Raw genomic sequence first — 13,698 nt, forward strand, 5'->3', positions numbered from 1 at the left:
GAGAAAGAACTGTCGATAACAGGCAGGAAGTACCATAGAGGAGTCTCGTTGGTTCCGCGAATCGCGATGCTACGTCTACTGCTTGCAAGGTCGCCGAGTCCTGAGAGCGGAGACAGGCCAAGGCATCACCATCATCACTGCAATTGGCGTTCTTGACAAACCGGTCGAAATGGAACTCCGACTCTGCCACGGTACGGTGAGTGGGCAGGAAGGGAGACTGAGATTGCACTGACGAAGACTCGCTCGCGGCCACCACCCCACGCCGTCAGGTGATACGCGACGGAGCCTCCGCCGGCGGAGTCGCGGTGGATGACCACGTGCTCCAGGTCTCTGCCAACTGCTCGTGTCGGCCGTACTTTCTTCTTCTGGGGACGCTCGGGAGATCCCAGCTCTTACCAGGTGGATGTATTTCTGTGCCCAGATCAGCGCTTTGTGCTGGTCAAGCAGCCCAACATTCAAGTCTCCATTTGCTCGAATTCTTCGCTCGCCAGAACCCGAAAGCACCCACGCGATAATTGATCTGCAGAAAGGCCATGCTATTATTTGATCTGATGATCATCTCAGTCGCATTGAAGTTCTGGTCGGAGTTAGAAGCATGCCTCTGCCCTGGATGAAAACCCACACGGGAAGCTTGCTCTCCGGGTTGCATTGCTGGTAAAATGGATATTTGAATCTGGAGAGGGCTCGGACTTTTAAGTATGATGATCCCAATCCCTGGGATGTATACCCCGGATAGGGACCGTGCTGAGAGGGGTTACTTGAACGCGGGGTCAAGTCTCTATTGATCACACGGAGTTCTTCCTATTCTATCTCCGGAGTGAAAGGTCCGTCTTGCATCTTGGAATGCACAGAGCAAGCAATCTAGACCCAAGCCAATATGAGATATTTCCTTTCGACCGATGTCGTATCGGTGGCTGAACCGGGCTCCTTTACTATGTAAACTACATCACTCTAAAAGGTCTTCTACCAAACAAGCTCAATCCAGGCCATTCAAGATTAGTGCTTGATTAGTAGCGCTCAAGAGTACTAGCAAAATGTGCACAGACTCTTTCAAGCAGTTACCAGAACCTGCAACGGGGATATACTGCCCAGGTGTGCTTTTGTCTAGGACGTGGAAGGTTCAGTGCTATTTCCTGCAAAAAAGAATTCTCAACTTGCCCAGGACGCCGTGATGATGACAATACCCTGACACCATATATCACATCGTATCCTCAAAATATTAGTACTTTGTGGCACGTGGGATGCGCATTGAATCGGTCTGAGGACTCCATCGACTTGAATATGACAAATACTTAAATTAGTCTTGAAAAATTCTCCCCTCGTCCAGCAAATCCCAATGACACATCTATTTACGTCTGTGGACCAAAGATTGTTTATCAGCCTTCCACGAGTGTCCTCACCACCCCTGTTTACTGCATATGTGGGACGATAATTTGGGGGCCAAAAACCTAATAGGTTGACCATTTCACATGTTGCCTTAAACAAGACCGAGAAAATTGACAATCCATTCCCCTGGAGAGGTACTTTTGGAAAAGCCGAAATTTGGGACCTCGATGCAGGCCGAAGGAATACCCGATCAACGCTTGATGAGCTTGAACCCCACTCAGGGCTCGGAGCCTTGCAACGAAAGTCAATATGCCGCGAGGAAATAGCGGGAAATGTGGGGAGATCGGCGGACCCGGCTGTTTCACCCGTCGTTTTCCATGAGCCACTTTCGTCGGAATCGGGAGGTCAGTGCCCGCGACTATCAACGTATTTCGATGGGTGGGTGGAAGGATTTGGTGGTGACGGGATCGTACTATAGAGACAGATTGCGAAGTGCGTCGCCTCACAGGTGCTTAGCTGGAATAGTCCGCTTTTTGGGTATCATTCAATTATTATTGTATATTGTCGGTTGATGCTTGGGCCAATTTCGAAATTTGACTAGACTCGATGAGATGGTAGTATGCTCGGTGGCCGTTCTGCCGCGCATCTCTCTTCCGTTACTTCCCACTGGACCTCTTTGACAATATGGGATTGGCTATGGGTGCTTCCCGTATTTTCGGCAAGGGCAATGTCATCCTGTAGACGACTGAGACCCTGTTTGCGACGACTGCGAGCCGTACCTGAACTGTAGTCCCTGAAGTAGCGTCGGCCAGTACTATTGACTTCGCCGATCCAAGACGGGGAGTAGCGTCTCATAAATTGACGGAGAAATGGGAGGCAGGGACAGATGACGATGAGATTGGATTCGACATAGCTGGAAGATGGCATTAGCTTGTAGTATTCCCAGTGAGGGAGACGAATCTTACATCCAGAGTTGCGACGGCACTAGCTCATATGTGACATCAGTTGCCTTGAGGAAGGGGATTAGGGTGGTAAGACGCAGGATACTCGTGATAAGTGTGCTGTGAAAAGAATTCAGATAAAGTCGAAGGCTATTTTTTGTGGACGGGGTACTCACGCGCAACCAACAACGAACATGAACAAGAGTCCGAGTTTTTGAATCTTCGGCATTTGCAGACTTAGCACCAGAGGTACAGGAACAATAATCAGAGCTATGTCTGTGACGATGTTGGTGACAGCTGTGGCGATGTATAAGCCGTTGCGATCAACACAGGACCCCCCAGTGATCGAAGCGTCCCATCCTTTTGCAATGGGATGGCATGCAAAAATCAGCGCGAAGACAATTGCTATGCTGTATCCGCAGACAACAGCAGAGATGATATGTAGTGTCCACGTGTAGAAAGGTTGCTTGTTCATAATACGGTGGTAGAGGATGATGAGGCCGACTTTGGCGAAGGCGAGTGCGGGTACGTAAACAACGGCGGCAACGAGAATAATCTTTCCAACAATACTTAGTAGAGATAGAGGACAGGGAGCCTGGTAAAGATACTTGTTGATAAATGTCGAACATTTCTGGGGTGACATTCCACAAATGAATTCCAATTCCACCGTGGAGATAGCCATCTAAGAGAAGTGTTAGGAGAGGGCGCCGATTTCAAGCAGAGAGCGGGAAGCACCACGTACGTATACACGCAACTTGTGTCCCCAGTGAAAAGAGCTGTTGAAAGAAACCACGAGTCTCAGCAAGGAAGAGAGAGTATTGGAAGATCGGACTTCTTACCCAGGCGGCGATTATCGATACTAGTCAATAGTGTCAGCAAGCCCCCGATCTTATAAATCTCGCAATGTACAGACTTACCATCATCCCAACCAAATTTCGATAATAGACATGCCCTTGTATAGACACGCATGCTCAAGAACAAAGTGCTGAAAAAAAGCCCGACGCCGACAATCGTCATATTGGTCTTGAATTTCCAGGGATTGGAATAGTCGAAATCGGGGGTTACCCCGGGGGTGGAGGAACCACTCCAACTTTTTCTCCCATAATTATTGCGTTCGATTTCCCCTCAGAATAGAAGATAGGAAGCAAGGCCGGCAGAGAACGTTCTTCACTCCAGGCTGCGTTTAAGTTGCTGTCATGAGCGTCATTTAAGGAGACGTTTGGTTCCAGCCTCGCTGCCTTCATGGGTCAAGGTGGAGGCAGGACAAAGTTTAAAGCTATAACCGGAGTTCGTGCTAACTGGTTCCTGGCTCGATGCACAATCGGACGCGATCCCCTCTAGTGCATCCTTCGCGGTCTCATGCGGCGATTGTCCGAAGTGGGGACTGCTCGAGCCCTAACCCGGGACTATATGCACGTTCTCTAGGCGAAGCGATCTGATCATTTATTTTATTTCCAATATTGGCGTGGGAGACGGTTCGATGCCTTGCTGGCCCGTTGGGCGAGACTCGCACTGGGTCCTCCGGGGATAAAGTATGGCCCCGAGGGTTCTCAGTTTTCGGGGAGAAAGAATCGGGAATAAATGGCACTGTCCCTAAAGAAAGTCAATTGTCTGATTATTGGGACATTTTCAAAGACCGAATTCTTTTTTTCATTCTGCATTGGCACCGCCGAGGTTTCTCGTGCACTAGCAGGTACCCTGTTGTCAGTATCGTTATCGGACAGGGTAAGCAAATATGCGCCTCGTACGGTTGAGCCAGGCGAGAAGTGGACCGCATGCCTACCAACCATACTCTTGTAGGTAAAAAGTGCCGGCGCTGTTCCACGATCTTTGCCATCTCTGGCTGTGCACGGCTAATTTTCGAGCTGTCTTGGTTGACAGGCGAATCGACCGTTGGCGTGGCCCGCGGTGGAGTCGAAGGATTCATGAAATCCACCACTAAGCAGGCCTAGACGATCACTATCCAAACCTGGGGCAGCACCGCACCCCACGCAAACTGCGTCTCCTGCATTAGCTGTGTGAGCTAGAGTATGAACGCTTGCGAGCGCGGTATGCATGGTAGCCGAGCCATAAGTACCAAACAGGGCTGCGGCTCTTGTTCCAATGGTTCCTTTCTTCCAACTCCTGTCGAACTCATCCTGGAGGCTGCGCTTAATGTTGTGTGCCAAGATGCTGAAGCTGGGAGCTTTCCTTGGGCTGGCCGTAATTCTCCCTTCAATTGCGGCGTCGGACAGCTCATCTTGCCGATGTTTTCCCGGTGATGATTGTTGGCCCTCGGTGTCGACCTGGAATTCCTTCAATCAGTCCGTTGATGGACGTCTGATCGCGACGGTGCCTCTCGCCACCCCTTGCCATGCGCCCGAGTACAACGAGAAGAAGTGCGAGACACTGAAGGAGGGCTGGTTGCTGCCAGAGGAACAGTAAGTGGTTTAGGGCACGTGCTACGTCTCCGCCGGGCAAGCAATGCTAATTAAGGACCAGCTACCAATCTTCCTCCTCGTTTATGGCCCCGTTCTTTACCAACGGGACTTGCGATCCCTACCACCCCGTCTCCAAGCCCTGCACGCTTGGAAACTTCGTCCGCTATGCCGTGAATGTCTCGGAACCTGCTCACGTCGCCAAGACATTGAAGTTCGCCAACAAGCATAATATCCGATTCATCATCCGCAACACTGGTCATGAGTAATTTCACTCTCCACCACGGAGAAACACAAGCAACTGACAACATTCAGCTACAACGGAAAGTCTACCGGCGCGGGTGCCCTCTCAGTCTGGACACACAATCTGAAGAGCATCCAGTTCAAGGATTGGAAGGACGAACACTACACCGGCAAAGTCGCCAAGCTCGGCGCTGGTGTTCAGGGAATTGAGGCATACGAGGCCGCTCACAAGCGTGGTCTACGCATGGTTGGTGGTGAGTGCCCGACTGTTGGTCTGGCCGGTGGATACAGCCAGGGAGGTGGTCACTCTTCCCTGTCTTCAAAGTATGGACTAGGCGCGGACCAAGTCCTCGAGTGGGAGGTGATCGATGGAACTGGCAGATTCCTCGTCGCCAACCGTACCCAGAACACCGACCTCTACTGGGCTCTGACTGGTGGTGGCGGTGGCACCTATGGTGTCGTCTGGTCGATGACCTCCAAGGCTCACCCCGACAGCATCGTGTCTGGCGCGAACCTCACCTTCACTACCTCTGGCATCTCGGAAGACACCTTCTTCAAAGCTATTGAGATGTACAACACCCACCTTCCTTCGATTGTCGATGAGGGTGTGATGAGCTTGAACTTCCTGACCAACAACTCCTTCTCGATCGCCCCTGCAACCGCTCCAGGCGTCCCACTGAAGAAGCTCGAAAAGATCCTGAAGCCTGTTCTGGACGGCCTTGACAACCTGGGCATCAAGTACCAATACCACGGCGAAGAGTTCAAGTCTTATCTTGATCAATTCAACGCCCAGACTCCCCTCGTCGAGATCGGAGTCGCCCAGTACGGCAGCTGGCTTCTTCCCCGGGCCATCGTTGAGAAGGGCAGTACTCGCCACGAACTGACCAACTCTGTCCGTACCGTCCTTGCCAAGCACGCCACATTCACCACTGTCGGCGTACGCGTGACCGAAGACGTTACTGGCGACGTATACAACTCCGTCAACCCGGCCTGGCGCAGCGCTATTGCCCACGTGCTCATGTCAACCCCCTGGGAATTCAACGAGCCCAAGAAGATGCAGAAGAGCCGAGACTTGATGACCAACATCCTAGTTCCTGCACTGAGCAACCTTGCACCGGACTCTGGTGCTTATCTGAATGAGGTACGTCATTTTGAAACATCTGATTACTCTTTCGACTTGTACTGACAAATTTATCCTAGGCCGACTGGCAGCAGCCGGATTTCAAGAAGGCTTTCTATGGCAAAAACTACAACAAGCTTCGCGCCATCAAGGCCAAGTACGATCCTCACTCGCTCTTCTATGGCTTGACTGCTGTCGGCTCCGATGAGTGGATGGTCTCTGACAGTGGCCGTATGTGCCGCGTGGGTACCACCTACGACAAGAATGAGCTGTAAGAAGCAGAAGGCCCCAAAGGCCTGAAGACTTGTTTAGGGCCTGTTAGGAGGCCTGTTGAATAGTGATGAGGATGTTGTTAATATACTTTTTATAATTATTTAGAGAAATTTTAGAACAATTGAAGAAATCATCCAATTCACAGTGTACAGTGTAACATCAATTTTCATCCAAAGGATGCGGTTAAACAGAGTCCTGGGCACAATGCGGGTCAGTTACCCCATAGTGGATCATATGCGATGATCCATGATAATTGTGGGCCCAAACGGTCACATTAAACGCATTGACAGCTTTGTATTTCATAGCCATCTCGTTGTACCAGTGTGAGATCAGGCTTGAATTTGGCTGAAGAGAGTATACAATTTTCGGGAAAAGAACTGAAACCACTCTATGTCATGCAATCTCTTGAATGTGTGGTCGAGGACTTATTAGGTCGCTAGGATTGATAGAATTATCAGATGCTATTGATTAGAACTTCCAATATGCTGTTACATATTCACTAAGGTTGTGCTATAGGAAGTAAAGGTCGCTCAGAGACACTCGATCTCGATCGGGCATCGTTGTTGGCACCCATGCGGTCGTCATTATCATCGTCGTCAATGGGGACACTTGACTTTCTTTCATCATCCTCATGCTCAGAACCAAGATCGAAATCCTCCGCCTTCAATTCCTCGTAGCCACGGCATCGCTGCCAGACCCAGATAATGCACGTGACCAGTCCAACAGTAGAGAACACTGCCAAAGCAGTTCCTAGCAGAATCAATTTCGTGTCAAAAGACTCCCCAGACTCTGTCTTCGTCTCTGCTTTCTCAGTTGGTTTCGCGAAGGGAAGCGTGGCGTTGGCCTCATACGTGTCCATGGCAACAACGAGGTCGGCTGTATCCAAGTCCACGACCTCGCTCGATCGCAGTATATTCCCGTTGACATCCAATGCCTCAGCCCACACATACTGCCACACGGTGTCCCCAACAACCAATTTTGTCTCGAAGCCTGTTCGCGAAGACTTAGCAAGGACATTGCCATGGCCCTGTCGTGAAGGAGTCGCAGCACCACGGACAACCCAGTTCGTAACTTCCGTCGCACCATTCCAGCTAACGTAAAAGACCAACTCGCCCTGCGGATTCTTCCGCGACGCAATAGCAGGATCCCACCAGGGCGTAGCAGTCCAATCCATCTTGTATGCGCGGTAATTGTCGAGTGCATCAGGAATATCGTCACTATGCCACGGCGAGAACTGCACATTCATGACTGTTTCGCCCAGAGAATTATGCTCTGTGAATGTCGGACATCGGCCCCAGCCTATGAATACATTTCCGAGATCCGTGCTGGAGGGCGAGAGGGGCTGAACACTGCCCTGACTTTGAGCCTGAAGTTGTGATGGATGACGGAATTCGCGTAGGAGTTGAACCGTGGGTGGTGAGACGGTATCGTTGATGGCGATGTGTAAGCCACGCGAGCATTCTGTATCACAATCGCCGTGGTTCGTGACTTTTCCGTGGTTGTCAAAGAATGTCATTTCTGTTTCATTTGTGCCCGGGACAAAACGGGCGTGGTGTTGCCAGCTCATTGAGAGGACGGGTTGGCAATTTTCAGAGTCAATTGAAGGGGGCAGCTCGACAAAATCATTGCGCTCACCACCCATTGTCCAGATGATCTGGCCTGTTTGGCCATCGATAAGCAAGATGGAATGCGTGTGACGAATTGAGATGAGATAGTTGCCCGCTTGAGTCTGATGTAAAGCTGGTTAGACTTTTTTTCGTGTCATGCCCGCTCATAGAATAGGGCCATACCTTCTCAATGGAGTTAATGTGATAGGCATCCCAGCCAGTAGCGCCTGGCTCAAATGAATCCATGGGATTGATATGGTCAATTGCGCGCCAGTTGAAAATCACCTCATTGGTCTCAAGGTCAATTTCCTGAAATATCGCGTCCAACATATCCAAATTGTAGGGCAAGTTCCACTGCGGAAACTCCGATTGAAGGATGCGGGTCGGGTTGACGCCCGTTACCAAGGCAGTCCCATTGCCAGTGAATGCAAATTCATGAAGATCACTGTGGACCTGGATATTTTGAGCCCATACTTTATACGCAAGGCGGTATGTATCGTCAAATGCGAGCCCATAGCCATCGCCAACACCGTAGCCTTTCTCACCCTCCCAAAATGTGAGGTACTTTTTGCCAAAGTTTTCTTGGACGCGGGTGCCGAACACGTTCTTGAAGGTCCGGTTCATATACACTGCGCTCAGATCGTGTGCGTCAATGACCAAGGGCGTTGCGAGCGGCGAGGTGTCGTTGCCATCGTGTCGGATGAAAATGTGTGATCCTTTTTCGGAGATCTCGTCACTGTTCCAAACAGTTGCTTGGAAAATTGGCGAGAATTCGGTGCTTGAGTGGTATTCAAGATGTGGTCGGTGCCCAAGCACGCCATCATTATACTCATCGTAGTTCGTCGAGACAAAATCCCCGCTCGCTGCTCGGGCAAGCACGACAACCCCCGCCCAGATGAGAGGAGATACCATCCTGGAGTCGGACCCACTAATCAAAGGCCGCTGCGACGCGAGATTTGATGAATGGCAGTTCGTGGCGTGCACACCATATCTATCAAGCAACCCGAGTTGGTGTCCGGACGACTGAGCTTCTCAAGAGCGCCCGATTCACAGAGTTTGGGAGGATTGTTCGACTCGAAAGGCGAAAGCCCGATACGCGCTCACCAGCTTGCGTATGCTGGGCCAGGGGTCGTTCTCTTTAGCCCAAGTCCCACACATGGCTAAGCAATCAGTGCGCGGGATTGTGGGACGGAGATCTACAGCTTGCCCAATAACACGAGGAGAACATCTTGACATTGCCAGGAAACAATCTGTCGAAGAGCTCGATGCCGGATATTTGCAATTTCCTGTCAAGATGAATTTGGCAGACATTTAGGTCTGAAACATAGCCCTGGATAATCCCAGCTTCATCTGTCAAATGAGTATTTGTCCGAACACGGCAGTCGTCATCGTCGCCAGACTTTGCCGCCGGTGGAGCTCGAGGGCTCCATGGGATTCGTACTCGTTCCAACCGTAATGAATATCCCGCTTGGCACTAGGCCGTGTTGGAGCTAGTCGCTTGGCGGCGTTGTCGGCCGCGTACGGGGGTGACTGTCCAACAGCGGAAACAAGGTCGACTCGGAGGAGCACAGAGCAGCGTAGTCACCGTCGATGAACTGAGGTACACCTCATGGTGACCTTCAGCGTTGTTGACACGGGGGAGCCAAGAGAGCCAAGCCCGGGCCACGTGAAGCTGAGGGGATTCGTACTCGTATGGAGGCTGTGCTCTTCCGCTTCCCCACTCTTTTTTCGTTGCCCGACGGAGGCAGGTAGGCCGGGGTCACGTGAGGCGCAGACAGCCTGACCAGCTCAGTTTTACACAAAAACAGATTTTACGGACTCTGAGTACAGAACTGATTTAACAAGCTTAGTGGCTTACTCGCTGTGAACTAAAGAGTAATTCCGAGGATTTATCGAATTGTTATTTGATATTTGCCGGATGACGAGACTACACGTTTTCCTACAGTATTTACGAAGTATCCTTTGGCTCTCAAAAGCTCGACTCAGTACCATCCAGATCTAAATCACCCGGAAAGATTTCAGTGCGTCGGAAAGGAAGTCCCTGGTGAGCGTCTCGAAGCCGCCACCCGAAAACAATCCGCCCCGCCTCGCAATAGATGTCCTCATTGGTTTCGAAGATTCCTCTGACCTCAGTCGAATAAACTAAAGGCCTGCCGTATCCCAAATATCTGGTGGTAATCGTCGCCCGGTCATCTTGAATGGCATATTGCATTTGTGCAAGACGTGCAGAGCTATTCAACCGTCTGTCTGCATCGGCGAAGAAGATATCTACCCAACATTTACTTTTCCGCCTGTAAGCAAGCGCCACTCTGATACACTAGGATTGACATCCTAGCACGCTATAGCTATCCTGCTAGCAAGATGATATATCGATCTGAATTTATGTAGGTGACAATCAAGTTGATTACGTGCTGCGAGGGAATCCAATAGTTCAGAAACATCGAGGACGCAGTGTGCTACCCACTGTATCGGAGTACGAGGTTTCCTTTAAATACTGAGAAGGGATATATCACATATCGCTTCTACTTATTACAGCTTTGATTATGTATTCACAACGAACTTCATTGTTAATCCCTTTAATTTGGTTCTTTCAGTTAGTAAATGCAATTAAATCTCAACTCCAGCTGGCCTTTGTTGTGTCGAGATCCAATCTCTTTATTTATCATAGATCTCAGTGAATAAGTTGTGTACAGATTCGTACCTGATTATTACATGCAGGAATTGTCTATCTAAGTCATCCCAAATCAGTCCTAACACTAGTGAAAGGGGGAACGATAATTTACTCATGAATCAAATTGCAGAATGATCACGAGAGGCAAGATCTGGCATAGTGAAATGGAGGCTATCCATTTTCTCCCTCCACCAACGTAGAAAGTCATCTTCCCCATCGTAAATTTTCCAATTTCGTTCTAGTTTTGGCCAGTGCTCCCTTCTGTTCTCAACTTTGGTAAAATACGTCCAAGGTTGCATTGCCGGATAAGAGGAAATCCAAATATATCCCCTGTTTCCATAACTATTCTTGGAGCCAGTCTATTACATCATCATCTCTCCAGTGTACCATACCGGGGTGAAGCATAATTGTTACCCAGACGTACGTGCCCAGGTTATGGTCAGCCATTGCTCATGATATCTGACAAAGACGACTGGGATGAAAGGGATAATTGAGCAGACTCGAGACAGGGAATAGTCTTTTTGAGCACATGCTGTATTGGCTGCTGGCCCTCGGTTCTTTGACTATCTTAGGCATTGTACATGATTACAAAGACTCTTTATGCGCATAATGATTTGTCTCGAGTCTAGCAGTATCAAAGAAAGAGGCTATTGTCATAGTTTCACCCCAATTCAGGCAATGAACTTCTCGATCTCGTCACAAACCGCATCAACCACGCCTTGGGTGTTTGCTGTCCCACCGAGGTCAGGCGTCAACACGCCAGCAGCACAGACTGTTTCAACGCAATGCATCAGCTTGGCCGCAGCATCCTTCTCCCCGATCCAAATGAGCATCTCGGCTGCCGACCAGAATGTCGCTACGGGATTTGCGACACCTTTTCCTGTAATATCGAAAGCACTACCATGGACAGGCTCGAAGATGGACGGGTTCTTCCGCGTCGGGTCCAGATTGCTCGAGGGGGCCACGCCGATAGACCCAGCCAAGCCCGCGGCCAAGTCTGACAGTATATCCATGTGCAAATTGGTGCCGACGATAGTATCGATTGATTGAGGCTTGGCGACCATTCGCACGGTCATTGCATCGACTAGCATCTTCTCCCACTTAACATCCGGGAAGTCCTTCGATACCTCCGCAGCAACTTTGTCCCATAGAACCATTCCATTGCGCATGGAGTTACTCTTAGTAACGACGATGAGATGCTTCTTAGGACGTGATTGCGCTGTCTCGAAGGCGAATCGCATGATACGTTTGATTCCGACACGAGTGAACATCGCCACCTCGGTCGCGGCCTCCCATTCCTGATCGATGTGCGAGCGACCACCTTGGCCGGAATACTCGCCCTCTGAGTTCTCACGCACGAGCATCCAATCGATGCCTTCGGTTGCGGTGTTCAGCGGACACTTTGTTCCAGGGAATGTCCTGACTGGACGGACGTTGGCGTAGAGCTGCAGGGGGGCCGCGGATGGCCAGGAGGAGGCCCCACAAAGAGATATGGTCTGGTACATCTAGAAACCAATCAGTAACATGCAAGCCTTCAGTCCTGGCCGTTTCATTCTCTTACCTGGCGCGCCTACTGCTCCGAACAAGCCAGCGTCGAACTTGCGCAGCGTTTCCAGGCAGTCGTCGGAGACATATTTTCCATGCTCTTTATAGTATTGAGTTCCCCAGGGAATATGGGTGAAGTCGATGTTAAAAGTCCCAAGTGTCTTGGCAAGCTTCTCAACAACTTGGATGGTGGCGCTGACCACCTCGGGGCCGATGCCATCACCGGGGATGGAGGCGATGCGGTAAGAGGGCGACATGGTAAGAAAATGAATGACAATACACCGAGAGAATAGCGAATGCGGTAGAGAACAACATGGCAGGCCAGTATTCGTTTATATAATGTCGATGTAGTAATTGCGGCGGCTTCCGCGGTGGGCAGGCTAATGGTTCCGCCGTCGGCAGAACTTTCAGGCGATGAAATCCTCCACCGATACCATCAACTCTTCCTTCAACTGCCAACTCCTCCACGGCATCAACAACTACCAAAATGGTCAGAGCCAAGGAAAAGAAGCCCGCTAGAATCACGATTGCATGCAATGCGTGCCGATCTAGGAAGCAGAAGGTAGCGACAGCCCCCGGATGAGAAATATCCTTCTTGCCACTGACGCCAATCGACGCTCTAGTGCAGCGGCGACAAGTAAGCCTACGAATGGGTCCTTGCGATTTCAAAAAGCCATAATGACTGACAGCACCGGGAAGACCAGTTTGTGTGCAGTGCTTGGACAATAATCGTCCATGTGACTGGCCAGAGCAGCTGCGCCGGTATGCAGACTCTGAATGAACCCTTAGCCTGATCGCCCGATCACTTATTCTTTCTTGTGATCTAGTGGGCCCGCAAAGGGTCATGTCGAAGCGCTTGAGCATCGACTCCAGTTGACAGAGGGCGTCCTTCTGCGAATGCTCTCTCAAGTCTCTGACATGCAGCTTTCAAGCATTTTCCCCAGAGATAATGCCAAGGGCCACGATAGCAGTCCTACTTACATTCCTCTTGCTAGAGTTGATCGGAAGGGAATCCAAGACTGGTCTCAGTTTCCTCTTGATAATGTGCAGAATATCCGGGACTGGCAGTATACGTGCATCGGCCAGGGCACGGGGAGTTCTGGCACTGGATCGATTAAGCCTAGTCCATCATCCGGCTCGGCTCACCAAGAAAGAGGATTGAAGCGAAAGTTTAGCGAGACAAGCGGTGCTCAGAGCCCTGCTTCATCGCAGAATGAGTCTTCTGTGGTACCCGGGGCTGTGATCTCGCCTCGCCATCATCATGACCAACCCGGCTACTCGCCAGTTGCCAGTCGTCTGCCCCTGGATCATTATTGGTTATCGCTCGAGTCTGTCACCAGTAAGCAGCAACTGGACTCGGGTATTCCGTTCTCGAAAGATGTCAGTTTCATTGGAGACGGCCCGATTTACCCTGAAGAGCTTCAACCGGTACAGACCAGTAGCAACTGGGAGGGAGCGCCTTCTGCCAACTTTCAGCAAAGGTTCCTATGGTGAAAGCAACTATTGAGCTACTCATATACCTCGCAACGGTATATATAACTACTCATCCTAGAAA

The 13,698-nt window shown here is 50.4% G+C and overlaps 5 protein-coding genes across 5 annotated transcripts; 2 read left to right on the forward strand and 3 right to left on the reverse strand.

Annotated features, from left to right (window-relative positions):
• Window positions 1–1,923: 1,923 nt before the first annotated feature.
• On the reverse strand, window positions 1,924–2,949 carry N7532_010699 (uncharacterized protein; the record flags this gene model as incomplete). The annotated part of the gene is made up of 3 exons (XM_056623190.1): window positions 1,924–2,239; window positions 2,292–2,387; window positions 2,444–2,949. 3 exons carry the CDS (start codon window positions 2,947–2,949, stop codon window positions 1,924–1,926), a joined length of 918 nt encoding a protein of 305 aa, XP_056470606.1.
• A 1,487-nt stretch (window positions 2,950–4,436) lies between these two features.
• Window positions 4,437–6,322, forward strand: N7532_010700 (FAD-dependent oxidoreductase; the record flags this gene model as incomplete). The annotated part of the gene is made up of 4 exons (XM_056623191.1): window positions 4,437–4,687; window positions 4,749–4,949; window positions 5,000–6,068; window positions 6,128–6,322. 4 exons carry the CDS (start codon window positions 4,437–4,439, stop codon window positions 6,320–6,322), a joined length of 1,716 nt encoding a protein of 571 aa, XP_056470607.1.
• A 497-nt stretch (window positions 6,323–6,819) lies between these two features.
• On the reverse strand, window positions 6,820–8,839 carry N7532_010701 (uncharacterized protein; the record flags this gene model as incomplete). The annotated part of the gene is made up of 2 exons (XM_056623192.1): window positions 6,820–8,049; window positions 8,111–8,839. 2 exons carry the CDS (start codon window positions 8,837–8,839, stop codon window positions 6,820–6,822), a joined length of 1,959 nt encoding a protein of 652 aa, XP_056470608.1.
• A 2,430-nt stretch (window positions 8,840–11,269) lies between these two features.
• Window positions 11,270–12,400, reverse strand: N7532_010702 (isocitrate/isopropylmalate dehydrogenase family protein; the record flags this gene model as incomplete). Its single annotated transcript, XM_056623193.1, has 2 exons — window positions 11,270–12,094; window positions 12,173–12,400. 2 exons carry the CDS (start codon window positions 12,398–12,400, stop codon window positions 11,270–11,272), a joined length of 1,053 nt encoding a protein of 350 aa, XP_056470609.1.
• Window positions 12,401–13,061: 661 nt separating this feature from the next.
• N7532_010703 (kinesin light chain) lies at window positions 13,062–13,637 on the forward strand (the record flags this gene model as incomplete). The annotated part of the gene is made up of 1 exon (XM_056623194.1): window positions 13,062–13,637. The coding sequence occupies one exon, from the start codon at window positions 13,062–13,064 to the stop codon at window positions 13,635–13,637; it is 576 nt and encodes a 191-aa protein (XP_056470610.1).
• Between the last annotated feature and the right edge of the window lie 61 nt (window positions 13,638–13,698).

This window comes from Penicillium argentinense, assembly GCF_028826775.1.
Source record: "Penicillium argentinense strain IBT 30761 chromosome Unknown utg000010l_segment0_segment0, whole genome shotgun sequence".
NCBI lineage: Eukaryota > Fungi > Ascomycota > Eurotiomycetes > Eurotiales > Aspergillaceae > Penicillium > Penicillium argentinense.